The 27545-nt window shown below is 44.2% G+C and overlaps 1 protein-coding gene across 1 annotated transcript; it reads right to left on the reverse strand.

Moving 5' to 3' along the window:
* Nucleotides 1–1691: 1691 nt before the first annotated feature.
* Nucleotides 1692–27517, reverse strand: HACD4 (3-hydroxyacyl-CoA dehydratase 4). Its single transcript, XM_004706559.3, has 7 exons — nucleotides 27483–27517; nucleotides 25691–25794; nucleotides 22221–22348; nucleotides 8646–8758; nucleotides 6929–7035; nucleotides 3539–3664; nucleotides 1692–2737 (listed from the first exon to the last, which is right to left on the reverse strand). The coding sequence occupies exons 1-7, from the start codon at nucleotides 27512–27514 to the stop codon at nucleotides 2655–2657; spliced, it is 693 nt and encodes a 230-aa protein (XP_004706616.3). The 5' UTR covers nucleotides 27515–27517; the 3' UTR covers nucleotides 1692–2654.
* Between the last annotated feature and the right edge of the window lie 28 nt (nucleotides 27518–27545).

Consider the following 27545-nt stretch of genomic DNA (forward strand, 5'->3'; position numbering starts at 1 on the left):
CCTCTGTACCAGAGGCACTCATGCTGTGGATTGCCCTTCTCTAGCTGGCTTACCAGAACTGGCACACAAGGCCACGCCACGTGCAAATTCCAAACACAGGTCATCTGAAAAATGATCTTAGTCCTTTCAAAGTACCTAATGCTTCCTATTCATCTTTATCAATAAGATTCCGAGAAAGGGCAGCTTTTGTACACACTGTGTAAAATGAAATGGGGATTTGCTGGACATGCAGTTAAAACCTCGGCCCAAACAATGAACCGAATATTTTGCTAAGCCTAAAATTCATAACCTGGAAAAGTGGAACTTAAATGGGGAATAAAATATACACTTTCACTAGCCTCTAATGAAATGGAGTTTTTCTATTATAAATATAGACAACCAACCGTGGTGGTGTTTGGAGCTACCAGCGGCTTTTTCCAAACCAAACCAACCCATTGACATCAAGTGGATTCCGGCTCACAGGGACTCTACAGGGTAGAGTCTGGCAGGGCAGAGGTGCCCATCGAGTGCCCAAAGCTGTAATCTTTCTGGAAGCTGCTCACCACAGTCCTTCCCCCACGGAGCAGCTGGTGGGTTCACATTGCCAACCTTTCAGTTGGCAGATGGGTGCTCAGCCACTTTGCCCCCAGGGATCCTCAGTTTTTAATAGTACGTAACAGCTACCACATCTATCAATTTATTGTCAGCCTCATCGTTCCATCCAAATCATAGCAAGCATAACTTCCTCTGTGCTTCCTGTTAGCCTTTCATCTTAACAAGTAGAAATATTTCTAACTTCTTAAAATTAAGCTATTGTTCAATAGTGAAATTTAAACTTTTTAAAGTCATTTTATTGGGGGCTCATATACCTCTTATCAAAATCCATACATACATCAATTATGTAAAGCACATTTGTACTTTCATTGCCCTCATCATTCTCAAAACATTTGCTCTCCACTTAAGCCCCTGGCATCAGCTCATTTTTCTCCCTCCTTCCCCACTACCCCCTCCCTCATGAACCCTGGATAGTTTATAAATTATTTTGTCATATCTTACACTGTCCAATGTCTCCCTTCACCCACTTTTGTTTTGTCCGTCCCCCAGGGAGAAGGTTATATGTAGATTCCTGTAATTGGTTCCCCCTTTCCACTCCACCCTTCCTCCACCCTCCTGGTATCGCCACTGTCTCCACTGGTCCTGAAGGGATCATCTGTCCTGAATTATCTGTTTCCAGTTGCTATCTGTACCAGTGTACATCCTCTGGTCTAGCCAGATTTGTAAGGTAGAACTGGGATAATGATAGTGGGGGTGAGGGGCAGGGGGAGGGTGGAAGGAACAATTTAAAATTTTAAACTTTAATACTTATCCAGTAAACTGTAGTTTCTCTAGTTCTTTCTCTTCATTTCAGTAATTCTAGGTCTATGGTTTGGCCATGTTTGTAGGCATCTTCATTGGCAGGAAGCCAGACTAAATTTCCAAAGTTTACAAAGGCATTCTCTGCACACGAAGGCTTTTAGTAACTTAAAAAATATAGAGAGAAGTAGAATAAGCAGTTTTAAAATCAAAATAAAATATGGCTTTTAAAGGATTTTACTTAATACTTCTTTACTTTAAATCCCAGGTGTACCCTTAAATTGATAGGTGTTAAGAATCTTTATTAATACTCATTTTTCCCCCCAAATCTTCTAGTTAGTAGAAATGAGATTGCCAAGTTGTTTAGAGTTACAATTTTATTGCCTGGTTTTCATGTGGAAATAATGTACTTATGTTTTTATATCGTTAGTGGGTAAGAAAATCTCTTTCAAGAAAAGTGGATGCTACACTGATGATATGTAAATGATCCAATTGGTCCAATTTTTCACATTGTATTTCAGAGCTTCGAGGAAAAGAGCAGTTTTCAACACTGAGAGTGATGACTCGGTAGCAATTGGGGGTACAGATTCATTAATGAATACTCTGAAATATCACCAGCTCTTCATTTCCTTACCTATCGTGAATGGTTATCATTCCATACTTTTGGTTGCCCTGTAAGGGAAGTGTGCACCCTGGTTTCTGAAAGGAACCAGGCATTTCTTGTTCATTTCTCAAAGGTATTTTCATCAAGGTCCTCTCTTAACATAACAAAGCCTAAATAACTTACGTGATGTTCTAGAACGCTCTTTCAAAGTTGAATGTATAACTTCCTAATCTTGCCGACTGCTTCAGGTGGGAATGGAATGATTAGCTATGTGGCTAATGACATCAGTCTGTGAAGCACAATATTCTGGACAACTGCTTTACGTCCCACTCCTCCTACAAATCTCTACAACTTCGAAAGAGCTAAAAATAAACGTGTGAGGTCATCAACTTGGGTTTCCCAATTTAACTAAATCTATGCCAGTTGCTCGCCTATTTCTTCTTAACCTTCCAGGCCAATAACCCCGCTTCACATGTTAGGAACGTAACTTGAATAAAAGGCGAAGCTCTGGTAAAAAGCAGGTTGTGCTGAGTACACGTTTCCCCACTCCAGTGTGTGAGGAACCCAGCGAGGTGTCAGAGCCTTTGGGGGATGCGCGAGGGAGGATCTCGTGTCACGCACAAGGTATTTCCCCAGCAGAATGCTTCCTCCGCTGTATTTGCTGAAGCTGAATCATCAAGCCGGCCCGTCTTGTGACATGTCGCTGGAGTGCTGAGCCTCACATTTTCTTCTTCTGGAGGGCAAAGACTCTGAGGACATCTCTTCTTTCTGAGTACAGGTGGCTGTAGGTAAAGTACATACCTAACATGGAGGAGGAAGAGGCAAAGGCGAGGAGGGCTGGTTAGCCATTTCCCTAAAAAGATCCATAGTTTGAAAATATAGAGGGAGCGCTGCCTGAATCCAGAGCACCAGCCAAGACACACAGGCCTGGCTTCATACAGAGGGGACAGTAAAGCAAACTCCTCCACCATTTTAGTAAATATGCCTAGCTATCGCTACACTCTCAGGATCTTTCTCTGGGGGACGTTCTCTCCACTACCTCTAAAGTTTCACATTTGTCTTCTGACTATACCTATTCTTGTGTTTGATATCTGTTAGCTGCTAGAGACCATCATCTTGAAGATTTTCAAGAGAGCTAGGAATGGGCATTTAATAATGGAAGTCTTTTCCTAATTTTATGGAGGAAAAATGAATTGATTACAATTTCTCCATCGAAGGCTTTCATTCTGTACATTTGTCTTGAGACTATCTAGCACATACTCCCGTGTGCTGGCTAGTAAACACTGGCAGCCACGTCCCAATGGACAGGCAACAAAACTGGGTGTCGACGAGAAGGCCAGAAATACCCAGTCACACTTAGTTCGATACCCAGGTCTTGTTTGGAGATGGATCCCTGTGTCTAAGACTATTTCTGTATTTCATACATAATGCAATGACACTTTCTGCCAGTAAAATTGTTCTTATTCCATACAGAGGAAAGGTGATGTATTCGATCTCCTGATGCACTACAAAAAGCCTGGTAATTTATGGGGGCTAAGCTAACAGAATTGAGGTAACAAAACACCCCCCCCCAAAACAAACAAACAAACAAAAACCACTTACCTATAAAGAGCACCATGAGATAAGTTTTCAGTACATATGGGAAATAGATGGATAAATCAAAAGGCAGCTGGGTGGAGTAAGTACCAAATGATTCAAAATAGGGCAGCGACTGATAGATGGCAAATGCTGTTTAAAAATAAAAATAAAACAATTTCTTTAGCAACTTGTCACAGAGCCACTTTCCTGAAGTGCCCACAGTGGAAGGATATTTTGAATTTGGTAATGGCAGCTTGGGGCCACTGCTGAATCCTTTAGCCAAAGCTACAGTGTGATGTGGAAATCTGCTGAATTGATGACATTAGCCGGCTGTCGTAACAGTGTGATTTGCCCATGTTTCGCTATCTGCTACCTGATGACGCCCACACCGAAACAGCACACAGTGCTTCTTAAAACACTGTCACCAAAATACCTGTGTGTCTTCAAACAGGGGAGATGGACACATGATTTGGAAAAGGCCACATTTGAAAGTTTCTTCTTGGTGTTTCGTTACGTGCATGAGCATGGAAGAGATTCAGAGATGTCCTACACTGAAGAAACCCTGCCCAGCCATGTTCCCTCCAGTTGACTGGCCTGGGGATGGCTCCTTCCCCTGCCCTCTGCAGTAGTACTTACTAAAAGCCCTCAGATGCACTAGGAGGAATGGAAGCCTAACTTATTTTAAGAGAGAAAGCTAGTGTCGGATAAAAAGAAATGGAAGTTCTCTGGAAGTTTATCTAATTCCTGTGAGATTTGTTGTAGCATTTCATGAAATGAAATCATAAGGGATTAAGTTTATGTCCAACGTTGTCATCAGTATAATGTGCTCAGAGATACACTATACTATTTTTGCAACTTCTTGTGAGTCTAAAATAAATTCCAAAGTAAAAGTTTATGAAAGAAAGAAAGGGAGTGAAGGTCCCTGGGGAGCTGCCTCTCTGTCCCCAGGTGAGCACCGGTGTTAGAGCCAGACAGTGCCCAGGTCGGAGCGGAGGCAGCATCTGTGCAGGACCCCCAGGGGCAGCATGCGGGCGTCGCGAGTTCCAGGAGCGGCCCCTAAGACTCTTGCTGCTCATCAGTGCACTTTGTGGACTTTACTCGTTACATGAGAGTGGGTTTTGCCGTATGTCCCTCAGCTAGGAAACCAAAGTCATTAGAAGAAATTACAGTTTAAAGAGTCAGTTTCCTTAACTCCATATTTTTATACTTTGGAATGTTTTATACACACACACAAAGGAGCTTCACACGGTTTGTAGGGCACCTCCATTTTTCCATGAACTGTTTGAAGCCCCCTCTTATAGATGACTAAGCCAATGACCATCGAGTCCGCTCCAGCTTAGTTGACACCCTGTGTTTCAGAGCGGAGCAGCACTCCTTCAGGTTCTCGCTGGCTCTGACCGCTCACACGCAGATTGCCAGGCCTTTCTCCCAGAATACCTTGGGGTCCATTCGAACCACCAACCTTTTGGTCAGGAGTTGAATGCTTAACCCTTTGTGTACACTGTAAACGTAGAAGTATAGCCGGCCACATTCCACCACCCAGGATTAATCACTTGACATTTTATCTTGTGTGCTTTGAGACCTCTTTCTGCATACATCTGACTCTTTTATGACGTGGATAAATTTATAAACTAAATTAAATCCAATTATATGGGTTTGATCAACATGCAGAAACATGGCAGAACCAAGGAAGGGAAAATTCCTCCTCATCCCTTAGTTTGAGGTAGGAATTAGTTATCTTTCTGTCCCCTCCCTTTAGACCAGTGGTTCTCAACCTTCCTGATGCTGCGGCCCTTTCATACAGTTCTTCATGTGGCGGTGACACCCCCAACCATAAAATGATTTTCTTGCTACTTCATCACTGTCACTTTGCTACAGTTATGAATCAGGTGACCCCTGTGAAAGGGTCGTTCGACCCCCCAAAGGGGTCGCGACCCACAGGTTGAGAACCGCTGCTTTAGCTATTTATCCCATACATTTCTTAGGAAATAACAGTCATGAATGATGGGTTTCATTCTCAAATAAAGGGACACACAGGTCTTCCATGGGTTTCAAGAGTCTCCTCTAGAGTCTCTTGGTACAGTCGATCCTAAAATTGAACAAGTCTTCCTTTTGAAAACAAATCCCCCAATTCCTTCTGCCTAATATGATTTCCTATCATTTAAGCTCCTTTTCTTTTCCCTAGTCATCAGCAGCTAGAGAACATGTGGTTGTAATTCATAGGCTGGCTGCTGCTATAGGCTTTCCAATTCTTGGCAACATCACCGTCGCATTATGTTAAATCTGGTTCCTTATGTTTCCCCTTAGTAACCTTCCCGTGCTTTTTTGTTTCTTCATGCCTTCAGCTCCAAAACTTTAATCATGTCTGTTTCAGAAGGCTCTCTACCAGGCTGCCAAATCCATTACCCAAGGGAGCACACGGTCCCCAAATATCCTCAAGCTCTTTGCAAACGGATGACTTTAATGGTTTGAATCTTGAGCTAGAGAATTCGTGGTTGTCTTTTATTCGGTCATTCGTTCTGTTTATAGACCATGCATCCTGGGGGTGGGACAGGAAACAAAGAAACAAAAGGCGACAACCTTACACTCAAGGAGCGCATGGGCACGGCAGGAAAAGGGACATTAGTAAAAGAATCCTACAAATACCCACTCAGAACTGGCCTCTCACTCGCTGCTATCTAGTTCATTACCACTCACCACAAGCCTAGAAGACAGGGTAGAACTGCCCCTCTGGGTTTCCCAGTCTTTAACTCCTTGAAGGAGTAGACAGCCTCATCCTCCTGTAGAGCAACTGGTGGTTTTGAACTGTTGACCCTGTGGTTAGCATCCCTGTGTGCTACTTCACTCGAGCGATGAAAAAGAAAGGCCTAAAGCCGTGCTGGTGAAAACTGATCCAGTTCAGGAACGGATGACGGCTTCCCTGAGAAAGTCCGGGCTGATGTACGTACATGAGAGAATGGGATGCTGGGAGCTGCTCGGTGGGTAGGGTTTTGAGCAGGGGACACTGAATCCCAACCCTCAAAGTAAAACCCGAAGCATCAATATACCAGGGGGTGTGGAGGCTTCAAAAAAGCTCACGGGGGAGAAAGCCACTCTGCTCATTCCATTTCCTTCCGAACCTCTTGAAGCCCCACGCAGGTGAAGCTCCTTTTTGGTGAGTGTAAAGGCTGTCCTCAGATCGCCTACCCTGACGGCGGTCAGGACCAGGACGCAGCTGCCTCCTTCCTTGCCCAGCCTGTTCCCTCCTGGGCAGAGCTGCTGCCCACTTGGCTTCTTGACGCTTGGCGTCTTTGCATCCAGAAGCACATGCCAGGAAAACAGGCCACTGAGCGGGATCCACAAGAGCCAAAGTCGAAATGCAGCCCGCACGTGTAATCCGTGGGTCGGCAGTGGCGTCCCGCTGGCCCCACCTACCTTCGGCGAGGACACAGAGCGGGTAAAGCGGCATCCACAGCGTCTGGCTGAGCCACGTCAGGGCAGCATAGGAAATCCCGATGACCGAGAGCATGCTGTACGTGTACCTGGAAGAGACCGCCGCTCAGAAACAGCACTGCCACTGCTTCCTGGGAACAGGAAAGACCTTGGGATGTCATGTCCTGAGCTGCAAGGAGGAAACGGAAACGCATGCCCCGACCAGAACGAACGAGAGAGAGAGAGAGAGAGAGAGAGAGAGAGAGAGAGAGAGAGAGAGACAGTGTGGCTCTGACCCCTCTTTTGGCGTGGATCACGGGTGACTCAGGAGGTAGCAGAGGCAGAATCCAACTCTCCTCCTCTGGAAATGATAGCTACGTGTTTCCTTGATCAGTGACTTCGATTTCTTTGAGAAACCAGTCCCATTTTATAGAGCAAGCAGCTCCTTTTGTGTTTTTGTTTGTTTGTTTTAAGATAGGCATACTGGTAAATACCTGGGGTACAAATGTCAAAATCAAAATGTGACTTCCAAACCCTTCTTGGGCATCCCTCCGCTTAAGAAGTCTTGTTATCCTGCGTGATGGATTAACGAACACGCTGTGGGAGCGGCTTTTAAACACACCTTCATAATTCCGTATTAGACGCGGCAGTCTACGTCCTTTCCTTTCTTCGAATGAGCCAGTGGCCCGCAGTAGTGGTCAACATACATCAGCACCCCACCCACAGCCCCCTTTGGTCAGGGTGTGGTGTGTCAGCACAAAGGGCTAGCCCTGACCCCAGAGTGTGTGAATCAGTGTGTGTGAGCTACAGTGTAGGAATTTGCATTGGGAACAAGCCCAGGTGTTGCTGCTTGCTGTGGATCCAGGGGCTGCCCCGTGGGAACCACCGGAAGAGGCGTGGCACAAACAACCCCCCAAGCCTTGAAAAACGCGAACGAAGGCCTTCACCGCACGTCAGCCGAGACGCAGGGCTCTTTCGTTGCAACGTGTACCAAGCAAAGGGAGAGACCAGGCTGGGCACGGGAGGAGGGCAGCCGCGTCCTGGGTATGTATGCCATACAGCTTCCACGCGGGAGGGACAGTCTTCGTTTGTGAGCTCTAACATGCGGGTCCCTGGGCAAAAAGAACTGTTTTACACAATGGTTGATCTCCTCGCCGAGTTTCGGAGCTAAAAGGAAACCATTCGAGCAAAGGCAGGGCTTCACCGAAGGTCCCAGGGCATCCCGGAAAGAACTCTCGCTAATCCTGTGAATGCACTGAAATCATACACAACATTGTTGGTCGGAGTGCCTCTTTGTTTGGAGAGGCCCTACCCTTGAGATATTTTGGAATTCACAAACACGAACTTCGTGCACGGTGAGGATAAAATAGCCAAAGGCTTGCCTTTCTTATGAAAGTAGCATGGACTAAAGCAATCGCTAGGAATGCCTTTCATTAGCAAGCAGCTGGGAGGCTTATTCCAAATTGGTCTTGTGCCAAGCCTTCGGCTGGAATCCTGAATGCGCTGATTTGCTCTTGTAAAATCGTGGTGGGTTTTCATTATCTTTGATATGCCCATTATGGAAAGCACTAAAAATACATTTCCATATCAAGATCAAATAATTTCAAAAGGGGTTATGTTTTTCTGTCTCATTCAGAATAACCGAATGGAAGCAGTTATTACAGCTTTCGTTGTAGAACGCAATTTGGCTTTATGCCAAGAGGTTAGTTTGACGTCTTACCTAACCATATCCAGTAGATTCCAGAAGATGAATAAGACACACACCACGTATTTCCCTTGGATTTCCTCTTGACTGGTGATGACCACAAAGAGGAGGATGATCCTCTCTGTGAGCTGAGAAAGAAACAGCACAGCCCAGGGTTACGGTCACCTTCGGGGCCAGGAAGGTAATACTCTAATTTTCAATGAAAACCCAAGGTCCTTTAAAAAGTAGCCTTTAATGGAATTGTGGGCACTATGCTGTTCACAAAGCTTGGCTCTGAGGGAGGAGGGTTATGGGAGAATTTAATTTCCGCCTCTGCGTATTTTCCAAAATATATGCAATCAGTGAAAAAATAACATTTTATCAGAATCAGGGTATTTCCTTCCTTCTTGCTAAACATGGCCACGTGTTTTCATTCACCAGCAAACTTTTACTGAGTGCGCACCGTGGACTAGCCGCTAGCAGTTCTCAACCTGTGGGTCTCGATCCCTTTGGGGGTCGCCAGGGGTCGCCAGATCCATCAGTGTCAACATTACAGTTATGATGTAGCAAGGAAAATAACTTTATGGTTGGGGGGTCACCACAACATGAGGAACTATATTAAAGGGTGGTGGCATTAGGAAGGTTGAGAACCACTGCACTAGATGCTCAAAGCACAAGAAACCAACCCACTGCCGTTGGGACCATTCCAGCTCATGGACCTTACACCTAGGGCTTCCGATGGTGTGAGCTTCCTGGAGGGCATCAGCAAGCCTTTCTTCTGAATAAATTTATGCTTCCGTCCTGGACAGTGAGTAGCCCAGGGCTTAACATGTGCACCATCCGAGTTTGCTAGATCAGAGGCTAAGAGACAGTACATCGCCAGCTCTGCATATCCCACTGACAGACAGCTCATGGCCCTTGAATATTATGTAAATCTTGGAAACAACTGAACGAACCCTTGTCCACAACAAATTCTTTGTAAAAGTCACTTTCCCTTGCTGTGCTCACCACTTACCAGTCACTGAAAGTCTTTCTTCTCTTGCACTAAGTAAAGCTGACTGAGAACCAATTTACTATTCCAACTTACTTTTAAATTCAACTTAAAGGCACTTGGCAGCAGGTCTCACCCCCAACTGGAGACTCTTTGTGTGTATGTAAATGAACACATGGTAGCAGGGGTAGAAGGAGAATGCTGAGTATGAACTGTAACCAAGTCTACCACCATGGAGTGACAGCCACCCTATATAGGGTTTTCAAGGTGTTATAAACCTTGGGGCAGACAGTCTCATCTTTTCCCCACAATGACATGTGGCTGGCACTGTCATTTGAAGCGCATGGTATGGGGACACAGGTGAGGAAGATACTTTGGGTCGAAAAAGGAAAGAGAGAGATCTATGATGACAAGCAACTTTGAGTGGAATCTTGAAGAATGGAATGGAGTTTGTCTGGTCAACTGGAAAGGAAAAAAGAGCAGCCGGAGGCTACGTGTGTGTGTGTGTGTGTGTGTGTGTGTGTGTGTGTGTGTGTGTGAATGTGAATGCCATGGGACTAATATAATCCTCAGCCCCGTAAACAATTAGCAGAAAATGAAAATAATTCGCATGCAGATGGCTTAGCTCCAAGTACTGGCCTCAAAAAAAAAAATCTGCTTTCCTAATCTAAAGTTCCTTCTTATGTTTTATTAATATCTCCTGTACATTCTGCATTTTTGTTTTTACTACTTAGAACATTTTACTTTGCCCTCAGTGGTCAAAGGTAATACACTTGTGATGGAGAGAGCCCATTAATGGTAAAGGAAGGGGTGTGTGGCATGATATTCTTCAATAGCTGTCTAATTTTAGAGAGGATCAAGGAGAGAAAACGGATAATCTATGACTTAGACTCATAGACTGTTAGTCCTTGAGAATCATCGAGGACGGAGAAATCCAAGATTTGCCAACAATGGACCACATGATCAGAAGTCCAGTATATAAGCGATCTCCATGTGTTTATGACTACAGTGCTGAGTCAGTAATGAGGGGATTTGCTTGGCTAAGGGGAATTAGATATGATTCAAACCTTAGTCAATGTGTGGAAGCTATTGACATAGCCACTTTTCTTTGTCAGCCTTTCCTTGTAATGGCCTAGTCTCTGGGCTTAATTTTGGCAGAATACATTGTTAGAAGAACATTGAGATAGCGAATTATGCTAAACTTCAAATGTAACTGCTGAAAGATCCAAGCTTGCTGTCACGCAGCAAACAAGTACTAGCACTTAAGCACCATCTAGTATTTCATTTGGTCAGTGTCTGCTATTGGGAAAACTTTTTAGTTCTTGCTAATTATCTCAAGCAATGCACATCCATGATTCTGTGCACACAGCTCTCTAATTACATGTCTGACTTCTCAAAACAAAACAAAGCACTTAGATGTCTCTTAAAGAGATGGTAGAGTTTGGTTACTATTTGGAGGGTCTCCTCAAGGGTAGCAATTGGATAGTCCCATTTCACTTTTCTAAAAGAAATGTGAGAGACAGAGTAGACCAGAAAGCAGACATAGCCTACGTCTCCTGGTTTCCAGAGTTGTGTCCGTGATGTCAGTGCTCTTTCAGTAATGAGGATAGGTAGGGGAATCTTCTAGAAGAGAGAGGCAGGAGCTGGACAATGAAAATTACTTTGACATCTGTGACATGTTAGTGATGGAATGCCAAGTGCATAGATATAAGTAATCAGCATGTCAATAAAAGCACAACGCACATACACAAACACGAGTAGATGCCATCTCCTCCATCTATAATGCCAGTCTAATTAACACGTGTTCTGATGGGAATTTCTCTCTAACTTGACCAGGCTGTGGCAACCCACCACTGCATGGGAGTGGAGAAGATCTTAAATTAAGAAATACCAACATTCATTGGTGACTTTGTGCCGTCCTCTCATTTAATCTCCCTAACAATCTTAGGATGTAGGTGTTATTACTGTCATCTGCATTTTACAAAAGATACTGGGTTTTACAAAGTGAAAGTGACAGGCCAGAAATCGTGATCTCAACCTTCTGATTATAGTCCTTTATTCTTAATCACTAAGCTAAAACTTCCTTTTTTTTTATTCTATGAGCCACCCTGATACCCAAAATCCAGGTTGTATGTCATTCTTTACAAAACTCTGCCCCTCAAACTAAACCTTCAAATAAGAACCTACTTGATATTATAAACTAACATGAAACAACTTTGAAGGAACTTAAAGGCCTTTTAGATTTATTTTTACATATCATAATTTAAGTTGTGACATTACTTGGAGTTTAATACTTGGAAAAACTTAGCACTCTGCCATTTTTAACAAATTCTATGAGAATATGCTATCCATGTGGTTTGCAGTGGCTAATTCCTCTGAAGTGGACAGCTTCTTCCTTCTTCATCATCTATTGTTAGTCTGGAAGTTCTGCTGAACCCTGTTCAGATACCCTTCTGGCATCTGAAATAGCAGTGACATAGCTTCCAGTATCACAGTAGGAGTGGACATCCAACGATCTCAAGAAGCAACATATGATCAAGAACCAGTGGTGCCGAAAGAAGAAGTCAAGCTGCGCTGAAGAATGTTCGCCAAAAACCAGGCTCCGGGAGTTGATGGAACACCAACTGAAATATCATACTGAGCTGATGAAGCGCTGGAAGCACTCACTCATCAATGCCAGGAAATTTGGAAGACAGCTATTTTGGCCACTGACTGCAAGAGATCCACTTTGTACCCCTCCCAAGAGATCCACTATGTACCCCATTCTGACCCAACAGAATGCACACATTATATGATAATATAATTAACATCACATGAAAGTAAAATATTGCTGAGGGTCATCCAACAACTGTTGGAACAGTGTATTGACAAGGATCTGGCAGAGGTTCAGACTGGATTCAGAAGAGGATGTGGAACAAGGGATATCATTGCTAATGTCAGATGGTTAATGCCAGATGGATCTTGGTTCAAAGCAGAGAATCCCAGAAAGATGTCTACTTGTGTTTTATTCACTACCAAGGGCATTCGACTTTGTGGATCATAACAAACTGTGGATAACTATGAGAAGAATGGGAATACCAGAACACTTCAATGTGTTCATTTGGAACTTGTACCTGGATCAAAAGGCAGTTGTGCAAACAGAACAAGGGGAGACTACCCAGTTTAAATTCAAGAAAAGTGTGTGTCGAGGTTGTATCCTCTACACATATGTGTGTAATCTATATGCTGAGCAAATCATCAGAGAAGCTGGATGACATGAAGAAGAATGAACCATCAGGTTTGGAGGAAGGCTTATTGGCAACCAGAGATCTGCAGATGCCACAACTGGCTTGCTGAAAGTGAGGAGGACTTGAAGCACTTGCTGATGAAGATCAAGGATTGCAGCCTTCAATAAAAATCACAACTCAATGTGAAGAAAACCAAAATCCTCACAACTTGACCGATAGGTCACATCATGCTAAACAGAGAAAAGACTGAAGTTGTCAAAGACGTCATCTTGGTTGGATCCACAATCTGCTCGTGGAAGCAGCAGGCAAGAGAGCACACAATGCACTGCACTGGGTAGACCTGCTGCGTGAGACCGCTGGGAAGTGTTGAAAAGCAAGGATGTTACTCTCAAGACTAAAGCGTGCCTGACCCAAGCCATCTTATTTTCAATCGTCTCGTATGAAAACCTAAGTTAGTGAATAAGGAAGAGCAAAGAAGAATCGAAACATTGGAATTGTGGTGCTGGTGAAGAAGATTGAAAAGCCCATGGACTGCCACAAGAACAAACAGACCCGACACTCGAAATGTACTGCTGACTACTCCTTTGAAGCCAGGATGGCGAGACTTCGTGTCACATACTTTGGACAGATTATCGGGAGAGACCAGACCCTGGACAAGGACATCGTGCTCGGGAAAGTCGAGGAGTAGTGAAAAAAGAGAAAGACTTCAACAAGGTGGACTGACAGGGCTGAAAAATCAGAATAGTTGTGGGGGTGGCATGGGGTGATGTTTCATTCTGTTGTACACAGGGTCTCTATGAGCTGGAACTGACTTGATACCATCTAACAACAATAATAGCATGAGAATATTAATTACTAATGAGTCTTGTAACTAGCAAGTCTTGTAACTCAAACAGATAGAATAATATTCACAGTAAAAAACCCATAATGTAGGCCACACTGAACAAAGTGTGTGGTCACTATAAAGTAAAATTACTTTATGTTTTCATGTTCCATTTAGGAATCCTAACCTTCAGGCTAAGCACCATCTAAAGTATGTAGTTACTTTATTAATTGCAACTGAGACTTTATAAGCTACAAGGATGGTTCACTGGAAAATGGAATGAAAAGATAATGGGATTTTTCCACAAACATTTGAAGCTTCCTTGTATTAAAGGGATAAAATAATACTTCAACAATAGGGAGCATTCTAAAATCATAAAAATATATTACTTGGGCTTCAAACACTATTATTTTATTGAAAGGATAATCCAAACTATTTCAATCCTGTGAACCTTTGTTGAGAACATCAGAAACATAATTTACGTGTTCCAAAACCACCAGCTACTTTCTCCTATAAGACAAAAGCATGTAAGACATTCTATTTTCATATTTGATTTACTTCGTCCTGTATGCAGTAGGTCTTTCAGAGTGCGTTACTCTGTGCCCTGGAGTGGACAGCACAGAAGATGACCAGTCCTGGTCCTCCCGGTGACCCGTCAGTCAGATCACAGTGGAGGGCTCAGGAGTCAAACCGCCTAAATCCACATTTGCCTTCCATTTCAATGAGGATAACAATATTTGTTATAAGATCATATTACAGTTAGCAACTGTAATAACGAACACGGGTATTATAAAGAGTCCATAAACGAATACATTAGAAGGTTTCAGAAGTGACTGATATAAAACCAAACCACACCCATTACCATCCAGTTGATTCCAACTCAAAGCCACTCTGGATGGCCGAGCAGAACTGGCCCGGCGGGTTTCTCAGACTGTAACGCTTTACGACTGTCGAAAGTCTTCTCTTTGTCCCACCGAGAGACGTGGACCTTGCAGTCAGCGGCCCAATGAGGGACCCACTATGGCCCCAGGGCCTCTTTGACAAAGACAGGGTAGGCCCGAAGGAAAGGAAAACTATTTTTATTAAGAAAACAAGGACATATAGATAATCCAATACAGTCATTCAGATATTGACAGGATTTCTAATAAACAACACTCTCAATGACTTGAAGACATAAAAGCTAATCTCGATTTGTTTAAGGTTATCCTCATACTCTGACTACTACTTGATAATTATCATGTTGAGAAATTCCTAATGATCAAACTGAGGAATTCCATGGATTAAAAGAAGATGAGCCATCTAAAGCCTTCCTAGTGAATGAGTTGTGTTGGTCATTCATTCCCAGGAGATTTCAGTTTTGAGAATGTTCTAGCTCAACCCTATCTTCTGGGCAGTTTTATCTCTAACAATCTGAACATCTTACCAACTGGAAAGTAGGCAGAAAAGCGAGGTAACTTTATGGGGCAGATGTTTGGGACGCTCTTCCGTAGACTTTCTCTCATAGTGACTTTGAGATCTGTCGAGTGCTGTTTGGAAAGCTGAGCCCTGCTTGCAGGTATCAGAGGTGATCTTGGTAAACGGGTGATTTGTACAATCTGGGCTCACAATTACATTTTTTGTGTGTGCCTGACAGTTCCTAAGTGCTTTGATTTACAGATTTTGAAAATTGTGTCTGGTACTTTATAAAATTAAGAAACAGGGCACTGGTGTGTATTGGGATGGTGAAGGCAGATGCCTCTATTTAACCATTTTAGAATTTAACCATTTTAATTCCGTTACAAATGGAGTCTGCCTTTTCCAAAAGGTCACAGAGTAACTTATACGGGGCTGGGGTCATCATGCATAGCTAATGCCATGCTACAAAGGATAGTTTGGGGGATATCTCAGTGGGATCATCCAAAGACCATTCTCTTAGACTTCTGTCCAAGGGAGGTCTGAAAAAGGCTTTTCAAAACCAATATTTCAGAGTTGGTAGTATCTCCCCTCTAGAAAAGCCAAGGTGTTTTTGATGTAATCTGCAGAAACCAACACCATTTCCCTACTCATCACAGAGCACAATAATACAAATATAGAACCAGAAACCAAACACACTCTGTAGACACCAGTTCCACCGGACACATGTGATAATAGGGACTCAGCTAACTACCTCATTGCTACTTAGCTGGATATTTTGGAAGACTACTCCCTCCACCTCAGCCCCCAAATAATTCATTGTGGCTTTGCTACCCCCCAGAGGTAATGTCAAAGTAGCATCACCATTGTGCATACACGGGATTCTGCATGTTGGAAAGCAGCTGGGCAGCACACATTTGTAAAGATACTCTATGCAGTCAGCAGTGACTACCCTGTAAATAACTTGGCTTCTTTCTTAACCACAATTTCTTCATTAAAAATGGGGAAGCAGGAAAACCAAGACTGATTACACAACCGCTTGAATTTTGTTTAGCTCTTTTAAAGCCACCAACTCGGAGTCATCTCACAATGAGGGCATTCTAATTGTCTGCAGCACACCCAGCGAGGGAAGAGGAGAAAAAGAAACTTTGAACATGATGACAAATGGGTTTGAAGCTTTCTCCACCACAATTTCCACTCGAAAAGCCAGGGAAAATATGATAAGTGAATAAGATAAATAATGAACAGATAACATCAAAAATGAAAGAGATTAAAAAGGACAGTATGCAGTGCAACCACAGCAATAATAATAATAATAACACTAATCAGTCCAGGATGAGAACGGTCATTCTCCCGATTTGTTATCCTTGTCAATGCCCAGTCTTAAAAACTGTTTGAGCTCCACTTACAGTAGACTTTGCAACCTCATCTTTCAATAAAAGTGTGAATATACAATTGCCCTTATTTTTATCTATCAAGTAGGTTATGAGTCTGTGCTTACAATAGTCATATTTTATAGGTGTGAGAGTCTTAATTAATAGAGATTAAAAACATTTAAATATCAGGACATTTCTGAAACTCCAATAAATCAGATTTCTATGTAATGCATGTATTTTTAGGCAATCCTGGATAATTTTGGAAAGCATAATAAGCATTGAACAAAACTTTCTGAGCATATACAAATGCTTGGTCAATTATTTTTCTTAAAAAGTTAACTATGCTTGAAGAAGGCTGATGGTGCCTGGCTATCAAGACCTATAGCATCTGGGAACTTAAAGGCTTGAAAGTAAACAAGTGGCCATCTAGCCCAGAAGCAACAAAGACCACAGGGAAGCAGCACACCAACATGTGTGATCATGAAGGGCCGAAAGGACCAGGCTTCAAGCACCAAAGACAGAGGGGGTGGGGGGATCATATCATCATGAATGAGGGTAGCGCATGATGAGAACCCAATGCCCATCTGTAGACAACTGGACATACCTTGCAGAGGGGTAGTGGGGAAGAGATGAGTCACTTAGGGTTCAGTATAGCAATAATGAAACTCACAACCTTCCTCTAGTTCTTAAACGCTTCCTCCCCCCAACTACCATGACCCCAATTCTATCTTGAAAGCTTGGTTAGATCAGAGGATGCACAGAGGTACAGATGGGAACTGGAAATACAGGGAATCTAGGACAGATGAACCTCTCAGGACCAGCGGTGACAGTGGCGATACCAGTAGGGAAGGGGAAATCGATCACAAGGATCTACATATAACCTCCTCTCTGGGGAAAGGGCAACAGAAGGGTGGATGAAGGGAAACGCCGGGCAGTGTAAGATAAGATATAATAATAATTTATAAATTATTAAGGGTTCATGAGGGAGGGGGGAGCGGGGAGGGAGGAGGGGAAAAAGGAAAATAAGGAGCTAATTCCAGGAACCCAAGCGGAAAGTGAATTTTGAGAATGATGAGGGCAGCAAATGTATAAGTATGCTTTACACAATTGATGTATGTATGGATTGTGATGAGTTGTATGAGCCCCAATAAAACGATTTTTAAAAAGTTAACTAACTATGCTTTTTCTCACTGGTATTTTCTTTACATGGACAATAACGAAAATGACACTACCTTTAATTTTGAAAATGCTGATTTGCCATGAAACTTTTATGAGCCAATTTAGCCTCATGGTCATCATTATGTTTGAGTTGAATTCGAGCATACTCCAAGCAAAATTAACTCCAAGGATGGAATACAACTTTCATTTAACCTGGGTGTTAATCCACCATGTGTTTGCCAGTTTACCATACTTTGTTGGCTTGCATGCTGCTGTGGTGCTAGAAGATAGGGCACCAGAAAGGTTACCCAGGGTGGCCAGGTGTCAGCAGAGTTTCTAGACGAAGACAGACTAGGAAAAACGACTTGGAAGTCTGCTTCTGAAAATATTGGCCGGTGAAAACCGATGGACAGCCGTAGAAGTCTGTCTGGGACAGAGCTGGAAGATGAGTCCTTCAAGTCAGAAGACACTCAACACACGACTGAGCTGCCTCCTCAAAGTAGAGTCTATACTCATGGTGTGGATGGAGGAAAGCTATTGGAACCTTCATTGTCGGATGTGGCACAACACAGAATGTGAAGAAACATCTGCAAACATACAGTAAGCATTACAATGTCGAATGCACAAAGTATAAATAACATTGGTCATCAAAATTAAATGGACCTCCTAGAGCTCGATATATTAGGTATGAGTGAACTGAACTGAACTGATATTGGTCATTCTGAATCAGACAATCATATGGTCTACTATGTCCGGAATGACAAATTGAAAAAGAATAGCATCATGCTTGTTCATCATCCTAAAGAACATTCCAATATGGATCCTGAAATAAAATGCTGTCAGTAACAGGATAATCTCCATACACCTAACAAGAAAAAACATAGTATGACAGTTATTCAAATTTAAACACTGAACATGATTGCCAAGGGGCAAGAAATTAAAAATTTTAACAATTTCTTCCATTAAAAATGGATCAAGCAAGCAATCAGGATGCATTGGTAATCACTGTTGATTTGGATGGTAGCAGTAAGAAGTCAAGAAGAAGAGTCAGTTAGAAAAGATGGTGTTAGTGGCAGAAACAATGCAGAAGAGTGCATGATCGAATTGTGCAAGACCAACAACATTTGCATCGCTAAAACTTTTTTTAACAACAGAGACAAAGATTATTCATGTGAACTCCCCTGGGTGAAACAAACAGGAATCAAAGCGAAAACATAACTGGAAACAGACAATGGAAAAGTTCAATATCATCCATTAGAACAAAGCTAGGGGCCAACTGCAGAACAGACCATTCTTTGTTTATATGCAAGTTCAAGTTGAAGCTGAAGAAAATTACAACAAATCCATGAGAGTCAATGTATGACCTTGAGTATATCTCATCTAAATGTAGAGACTGTCACAAGGACAGACTTGGAGCACTGAGCACTAATGACCGGGGAACAAGACAAATGGTGGACTGACTTCAAGAACATGCCACATGAAGAAAGCCAAAGGTCATTAAAGAGAGAGCAACACCAGGAGAGCCAAGAGAGATGTCAGAGATTCTGCCGCCTGCTCTTGAGCACAGAGCAAGCAAAGAAATTATGACGTACAAGACCTGAACAGAAGATTTCAACGTGCAGTTCATGAAGAAAAAGTAAAATGTTATAGCCAAGTGTTTAAAGACCTGGGGTTTGAAAACCAAAAGGAAGAACACACTTGTATTTCTCAAGCTAAAAGAACAACAAAAAAGGGGGGGGGGTGTTTAGCCTCAATTGGCAACGTTAAAGGTTTCTATGAGCAATGTATTGAATGTAGGAAGCATTCAAAAGATGAAAAGAATCCAGTCACTATACCAGATAGAATTGGTCAACATCCAACCGTATAAGAAGGTAGCATGTGCTCAAGAACTGTGGGTACTGAAGGAAGAAGTCCAAGATGGACCAAAGGCACTGGTGGAAAAGAAGTCTCCACGAATGGATGGTCTACCCAGTAAGATGCTTCAATAAAGTGATGTCATCCTGGAAGCGCTTGCTCACCCATGCCAAGAAATTTGGAAGACAAGCTACATGGTAAAGTGATGGGAAGGGATCCCTATAGGGCAAGCTGAGTTTGTCAAATAATATCATTAATATCACGCAAGTAAAACTTTGCTGAAGATTTCTCAAATATAGCTGTAGCGGTACATCAACAGGAAAGCATCAGATATTCAGGCTGGGTTCAGAAAGGGATGGGGAACAAGGACTATCATTGCTGTTGTTAGATGGATCTTAGCTGAAAGTAGAGACTCCCAGAAAAATGTTTCCCTATATCTTATTGACTATGGAAAGGTATTTGACTCTGTGGACAGGGCCAACAATGGGGATTCCAGAGCACTTAATTGTGCTTATGTGGAACCTGTCCCTAGATCAAAAGGCAGTCATGTGAACAGGACAACGAGATACAGCATGGTTTTAAACTAGGAAAGGTGTGTGTCCACAATGTACCTTTTCATCATACTGATTCAATCCGTATGCTGAGAAAACCATCCAAGAAACTACGAAGTGGAACAAGGCATCGGTATTGGAGGAAGGTTCATAAACAACCTTCAATATGCACATGACACAACCCTGCTTGCGGAAAGGGAAGAGGACTCGAAGCACTTGCTGATGAAGATCAGAGAGTACCGTCTGCAGTGTGGATTGATTACACTTTAACATAGAGAAAACAAAAACCCTCACAACTAGACCAATCAGCAGTATCATTATCAGTGGGAACAAGAGTGAGGTGGTCATGAAGTTTATTTTACTTGGCTCCACAGCCAACACCTATGGAAGGAAGGAAGCTGCAAAAGGCCTCATAGTCCCTGTGTGGACTAAGGTGCGCCTGGACCAAGGCACGGTGTTCCAGTCGTCTCCTCTGTCTGCAAGCATTGGACAACGAATAAGGAAGATGGAGGAAGAGTGAATACCTTTCAATTGCAGTGAAATATTTCATAGACTGCCAGACTAAGAGGCATATCTGTCTTGAAAGAAGTAGCGCTCAGCTGCCCCTTAGAATGAAAGATGATCAGACTCTGTCTCCAGGAAGTGGTTTGTGCTCTTCACAGAGTTGTTATGAGCTGGAACCAACTCGACGGTCCCTAACAACAACATAATCATAATCACTGCCTTTATTTTAATTTTATATTTCGACATTTAATGTGTCTTCATCCTTAGATGTTGGCGCCTGTGCCTAAGTCCACTTGCGGTCAGTTACCATCCATCTTGCTGCAGAGCTTCCTCTGCCTGGGTGACCCTTCCCTTTAACCAGCGGGGTGCCCTTCTTCAGGGATGGTGTCCACCAGGTCCCAAGTGTGTACGGTAAAGTGACGAAGACTATTGCTCAACATTGACTCAACAACAACTTTAATAAATAAAATTTAAAAACCTTCCCTACGCTTGTAATACTCACTGCTCTTGTGAATAGTGCTGAGATGAACATAAGTGTGCACACATCTGCCTGTGCCTTGTTCCTTATTTCTTTAGGATGTATACCGAGAAGAGGGATTGCTAGGTCATGTGATCCTTCTAGTCCCAGTTGTTTAAGGAAAGACCTACCGCCTTTCCACAGCGGTTGTACGGTTGTACCGTCCCAACAGCAGTGTATGAGAGTGCTAGTCTCTCTGCACTCTCTCCAGCACTTGTTCTTTCCTGAGGTTGTGTGTGTGTGTTTTCAAATCTTTCCTCTCAATGCCCATGTGAGGTAGTATCATATTCCATCTGTAACTCCATCAGAGTCATGTTCTTGTTTTCTTTTTTTTTAAGACACCCGGTTTTCACTTTATATGTGAGAGCATAGGTTTTAGAATTGAGTAAGTGACACATCTAAATTGATAAAACTGCAATTTGAAGTCAGCTTTGTGTAATCCCAAAGGCTATGCTTAAAACGGAGCCCTGGTGCGGGGAGGTTATGCGCTGGGCTGCTAACCGCCAGGTCAGCCTCCTGAAACCAACCGTTGCTCCTAAGGAGAAAAATGAGACTTTCTCCTCCCCAAAAGATCCATACTCTCAGAAACCCACAGGGGCAGTTCTACCCTGTTCTGCAGGTTCATGATGAGTCAGAACTGACGCAATGCCAGGGAGGGAGGGAGGGAGAGTGAGTGATTCTTAGACACTTTCCATTTGTTTTCAGTGTTAAGTGGTGAAGTGAGTAAGAAGTGGCTAGGGAGGATTCTAGATTCTGGGTAAAAATGAAGGAAACTTTCTGGCTCACCTTGGCCAGTGTACCCGGTGTCTTTCCCCACAACTGCCTAAAGACTGTTGATGGTGTGAGCCCACAGCTAGTAGGTGGAGGAACTAGGCATCAAACCCAACTCTGATGATTGCTATGTTTTCCCATTGTTCTCTACCACCTCCCAGGGCATTGGCACAGCGGGTGTGGGGAGGCAGTGGCTAGACATCCCTTCTCAATTGGATCAGCACGGTGTTACATAGATCAACAAGCCTTGTTCCCTGAATGCTTCCAAACAGCTATTCTAACTGTGCGTTGTTTTAGAATGAGCTAATGCTTTCACAGAATTCATTCTTCTTGTGACTTAGGACAATTGATTTTTAATTGCCATACATTTGGGGTGGGGGGGCTGAAATAGAGCAAAGATAAAGTGATAGGCTATTTATCAGTCATAATAATATGATGAAAGCCTACCTGCAGAAACCTGGGGAGAAGATGGCTTGATTCGATGCCAACATAAATGTGCAGCAGCTCCAGGAGGGAAATGGATTGGCAAAGCCGCATCACAAGTCCAATGGCATAAAAAGTGTCCACCATGGAATCTGTGCCCAGGAGAGACAGAGACATGAAGGAAAAGACCAGAAAGCTAGATCGGAGGCCAAAGCTATGCAGCACCCTGTGACCCGACGGCGACGATCTACTTCCTTTGTCATCAACAGTGTCAGAAATTCTCCAGATGAGCTACTTCAGTATTCACACTGCCATGCAAGCCAAAGAAGGGCCTTCACATGGGAGCGCATCCCCCTCGCTCCTCTTCCACAAAGAAGTGGACCTGTGCGAAGGAACGCTTCCTGGCCACAGCCAGGGGGCTGGTTCTTCACTGCTGGATTGTGAAACAACGCCTGTGTTAAAAAGCAACCGGCTGGAACTCAGACCCCCGTTAGAGGTGAGCTTACTAGAGAGTGGTTGTGGGGCTGTTGTCCTCACTTCTTCCATTGACAAAAAGTGGCAAAGAGGAGAAAACCCATGATTTTTCAAAAGTCTTGGGGAAATGGCCGAGATAATATTGTGCCATCAAGGTATAGCCGTGCTATACCTATGTATAGGTAGCATTTGTAGCCTACACAGACTTGGTTAGTGTTTCTTGGGTGCTGGTTAAACTTTTGTTAATTTTAAACACTAGGACGTGGGCCTCGGATGGATACGTTCCGAGTGTACGTGGCAGGGCGCCTGACTGAAATGCTGTACTTAGAGAGAGATGAAAGGCCAGGGAAACCATCGAAGGGCGCAGTCACTGTTTTAAGTTTTGAAATGAAACCCTACCATGGTTAGGGAAGGTGTTGCTGCCTGGCGAGCGGTCTCCTGACACCAGTTTGTTGAGCAACACAAACTAAGGATTCCTCTTCTCGACAGTTGTAAGAAGCCACACACTGCCGCTCATCTCAGTTGGCAGAGGGGGTAGAGGCACAGGCAGCCTGCGCTCCTCCCCACTGCCCTGTCTGAGCTCCGGTGTGGGAGTCTCAGCTGCACAGCTCTGCCAAGAGGAAGGCAGCTACTCGGGAAGAAGTTTCAAAGATGCCAAGGGAGGCTTGACTGTCTAGGGGTAGTTACTTCGTATTAGACAGCAGCGGAGCTGTTTCAAGTCTAAGTTTTATTATGTGGACAGTGCAGGAATTGTTCTCAGTCATCACTTACTTGATTCAGCCTGCCAACCACGGGTTATGTTTTTTCATTATAAGTAGACTCTACGATTAGAATATGATTAGATCTTACCTGTATATAGACTATGTATATTGCATATATGCATGTACATGATATACTATGACCATAGTATATATATATATATATATATATACATGTAAGATCTAATTATACTTATAACCATAGAATCTACTTATAATGAAAGAAAAAATAGAAACTCAGTGGCAGCTAGCTTTGACAGCACATAGTGAGAAACCCTGGTGGTGTAGAGGTTCTGCGCTGGGCTCCTAGCCACAAAGTCAGCCGTGCTAAAGCACCAGCTGTCCCATGGGAGAACGATGCGACTTTCTACCCTCGTAAAGGGTCACCATCTCGGATGCCCACAGAGGCAGTCCTACCCTGTCCTATGGGGTTGCTAGGAGTCAGTATCGATGGCAGAGAGAGAAAACTAGGGCACAGGAGATATTGGTAGCTGGGAATGCCAGTGTAATGAAGAAAGACACTGCTGCCCTGGGCAGCATTCCCCATTGGAAAGGCCCCAGTACCCTCGGTCACGCTGGTTTTGCAAAACGTTGAAAAGAGTTGGGGTTCTGATGCATCGAGGCAGCCATAGAAAGACTTTGTGGTTTGTAACGTGTGGCAAACGACCTCTAATCACCCCACCCCCAACTCACCCCCAATTGCAGTTGACTTCCAAGGCCCCAAGGGATGGTTTCTGTTTTTCTGAAAATATAAAGGGAGTTTTCCCGTTCTGCATTCCCCAGGCTGTTTTCCACTGCTTAAAGGACGCCCAAGGCTAAGTGCACCTATTTGAAATTCAAGCCTTCAGTGGCATCTTTGAAACTTGTTAACGGATACAAGACGTTATCTAGATATTTTGAGCAAGAAAATGCAGCATAAACAACTAGGGGGCTCCTGAAGTAGATTCGTTTCTTTGAGACTCCAGCATCTTAACTGATGTGCACAGCAGGACTTCTCCCGGAAATATCCTCCTCATTGCTTTTAGCTGAAAACAGCAGTTGCTCAAGTTGCCAGTCACCCAGCAGTTGAGAGTGTGATGACGTCTATCCACGTGGGCAGAACGTGAGCGAGCGCTCCTGTGGCAGTCATTTCGTGATTCATGTCTTAAAACGTGAAAGACTCTCTAAACACCAGGGCTTTTACTTTTTAGGAAACTAGAGGAAATTTATGACTAAATGATCAACGTCCCTACTAATAGGAGTACATTAACAGGATGTAGGAGTACATTAACAGGATGTCACCTTGAAGTCTAACATAGGCTTGAAGTCTGGGGGTATTTTCCCACTGCCTCGTCTGCATGCAAAGACTGGACAGTGACTTAAAGACTGGAGATGAACTGATGTCTTTGGCCGATGGTGCTGGCAAGGAATATTGGAATATGTGTCATGGACTGACAAGAAAAAAAAAAAGAACAAATAGGTCTTCGTAGAAGTACAGCTAGCTTGTCCCTGACAAGTGAGGATGGGAAGGCTGTGTAAAGTAAAGGATCAGGAATAAAGAGGAAGATCATCAACAAGAAGGGCTGATACAGTTGCTCCAATACTGGGCTCAAACATAGGAACGACGGAGGTTGGCCACGGACTGCGCGGTGCTCCATTCTGTTGGTGAGGGGTTATTACGGGTCAAAACTGACTCCATGACGCCTAGCAGCCATGACTAATCCCACATCGGTGGTTATTTACAAGGAGTGTCATTTTCTGAGTGCCATCGTACGTCTTGAGAGAAGTGATAGAGGCCTGAAGACTGTGAATGTTATTACTCACTTATTACTAATCTCCAAGTTACTGGAAACCCGAGGAATTAAAGGCCCGAGGAGAATTTGGTTCCTTGCGGTTTCTGGGCAGAGCATGATACTGAAAGTTTTCCTCCAAACACATAAAATCTGCTGAAGTTTGTTACAGAACCAAATAGGAGCTGTGAGCATGCCCCCAAAGGCCAGGCCCGTGCTTTCCACATAAACTGCCTAGTGAAGCCCAAAACCCAGACCCACGGTCAGGGCCCCGACTCCAACTCATAGTGACCCGCGTCCCTTTCCCTTGCCCTCCTTGCTCCCTCTCCAAAAAGGGTTTTTGTTTTGTTTTTAAGAACCGACAAATATAGTTTGTGGAAATATTCATTATAAAGGATATTGGGTGAGACACATAGAAATTACGGTAACCAAAATATTCACATCAACCAGACTAGGCGAAAACAAGGACTGCAAAGGTGTCTTGGGCGTTTACCTTTTCCAAATGAAAAGAATCTGGCTGTCATATTCGTAAAGATCCATGAATGGCCGCAGAACTGGATCAAATAATAGATAAAAAGGTAGGTGTTCTTCTTATACCTAGAAAAACAGGAAAACACCATTAGACACGTCTTCCCACATTCTACTGCCTGTATCTTTCCCTAGCCACTACTGCTCCATCGTCAAGGAGCCTTGGTGGCTTTCAGATGTCGCCAGCCCCACCTTGGGAGAAAGATGTGGCAGTCTGCTTCCATGAAAATGACGACCTTGGGAGCCCTATGGAGTCTGTGAGGTTGCTAGCCTCTACGGTCTGCTCAGTTCTCCTCTGTCCTATCAGATTGCTAGGAGTCTGAATTTGCACGAGGGCAATAGGTTTAGTTTTTCATTACTTGGTTACCTCCAAACCCTGCAGCTCTTAAAGGAATCCTAAGTATACGCTATCTGCTAATGCGAATGTCTTATGTTTGCTTAAAACCAAATATGGTTCTGTTTCACAACCAACCTTGCTCTTCCCCTAAGAGTTACAATGAAGATAAATGGCTTTGGATATTCAAGGGGGGAGCGATGACCACAGAAGAAGAGGGGTCCATGTGGTCAGAACGTGAGGGATCTTCAAGAGCTGTGGGGTGGGGTGATTGGAATAAAAAGACTTTCTCCGGAATTTTTTTGAAGCCCCCTAAAATGTTCTAGAAGCTCTGCCTATTAAGGGCAGGACCTATTTGTTAACAAGCACATCCGCTGCCATAAAGTCGATCCGGACTCATGGTGAGTCTTCCTGGGGTTTCTGAAGCTGCAAATCTTCACAGGAACTTGACTTTCTCCCAGAGCAGTGTGGGTTTGAACCACCGACCTTACAGTGAGGAGTCCCAGGAAGGCTCCTAGTAGTAACATTGGAGATGGTTGTGCTGATGGTAATCCCACATGTGGACAATTGAGTCCATGGGTACCCCTGACTTTGGGATGCGGGATGTGGTTGGGGGCAGTTATCTTGTCCCCACCTCCTGCCTCGTTGTGAAGGCGGATGGAAAGTTTCCGAGGCGCACGGAGGGGGGGAGGCGGGCGGCTGGTTGCAAAGACCATTTAGGGGAAGTGGAGCTGGGTTTAACACCGTGTTGTGGGCAGCTGGGGAGATGACTAAGAAGATGGGCGGATACACGGTTGGGGGAGTTAAGGAAGGGAATGTCTGGAGTTCCTGGAGGCCTTAGACCCTTGAGCAGGGGGGCGGGGACAGCCCTGCCTGTGTAGCCCGTGCAGCCACCTTGCTTTCTACATAGGAGCTGTGAAATGTCTGCAAGCTGAGCCCAGGAGCCGCGAAGGGGTGGCAGGTGGCGGGTGTCGGGGTGGGGGTGGGGTGCGCTGGGGAGCTGAACTCGATGCCCTCGGTGCCTATCAGAGCGCGAGGTGCATTCGAATTCGAAGCTCTTGGCCCGCTGAGCCCGGCGGACCTGAGTCTACAGGTGGGACAGGTGTTTCCACAGGTCAATCTAAAAGACACTCTGGAACACTGGAGCCCCAGAAAGTTGGGCGACGGGGGTGGGGCGGGGACTGGTAGAAGGCGTCCAAGGGGGAAGAGGTGGCCATGCAGCCACTCCTCCCTCCCGCTTCCTCATCCGTAAAATGGGGGGCGGGGGGGGACAGGGGGGAATAAGCGTTCTCAAGAGGGTTGAATATGCTGACAACTGTCAAGCGCCCAGGGGCGTGCTCGGGGCCGCGATTGGGGACAGTCCCCGCTCCTGGGTCCCTTCCCGCCGCCTCCAACCCTAGCCCCGCCTGGCCGGGCGCCCTACCTGGGCTGCAGCCAGGCCTGTGGCAGCACCATGGCCCCGGGGCCGCCGCGCCCGTGCCGTCCG

The sequence above is a fragment of the Echinops telfairi genome, unplaced genomic scaffold, assembly GCF_000313985.2.
Source record: "Echinops telfairi isolate 266 unplaced genomic scaffold, ASM31398v2 ScPeMD7_25;HRSCAF=90, whole genome shotgun sequence".
In the NCBI taxonomy this organism is placed as follows: Eukaryota; Metazoa; Chordata; class Mammalia; order Afrosoricida; family Tenrecidae; genus Echinops; species Echinops telfairi.

Bases quoted from the DNA above. Each gene is read 5' to 3' on its own strand.
- HACD4 (XM_004706559.3), bottom strand. From the start codon at position 27,514: ATGGTGCTGCCACAGGCCTGGCTGCAGCCCAG. The intron at 25,795-27,482 runs GTAGGGCGCCCG...CTGTTTTTCTAG, and splicing joins CAGGCCTGGCTGCAGCCCAG to GTATAAGAAGAACACCTACC. The intron at 2,738-3,538 runs GTAAGTGGTTTT...CCTCCATGTTAG, and splicing joins TCTCATGGTGCTCTTTATAG to GTATGTACTTTACCTACAGC.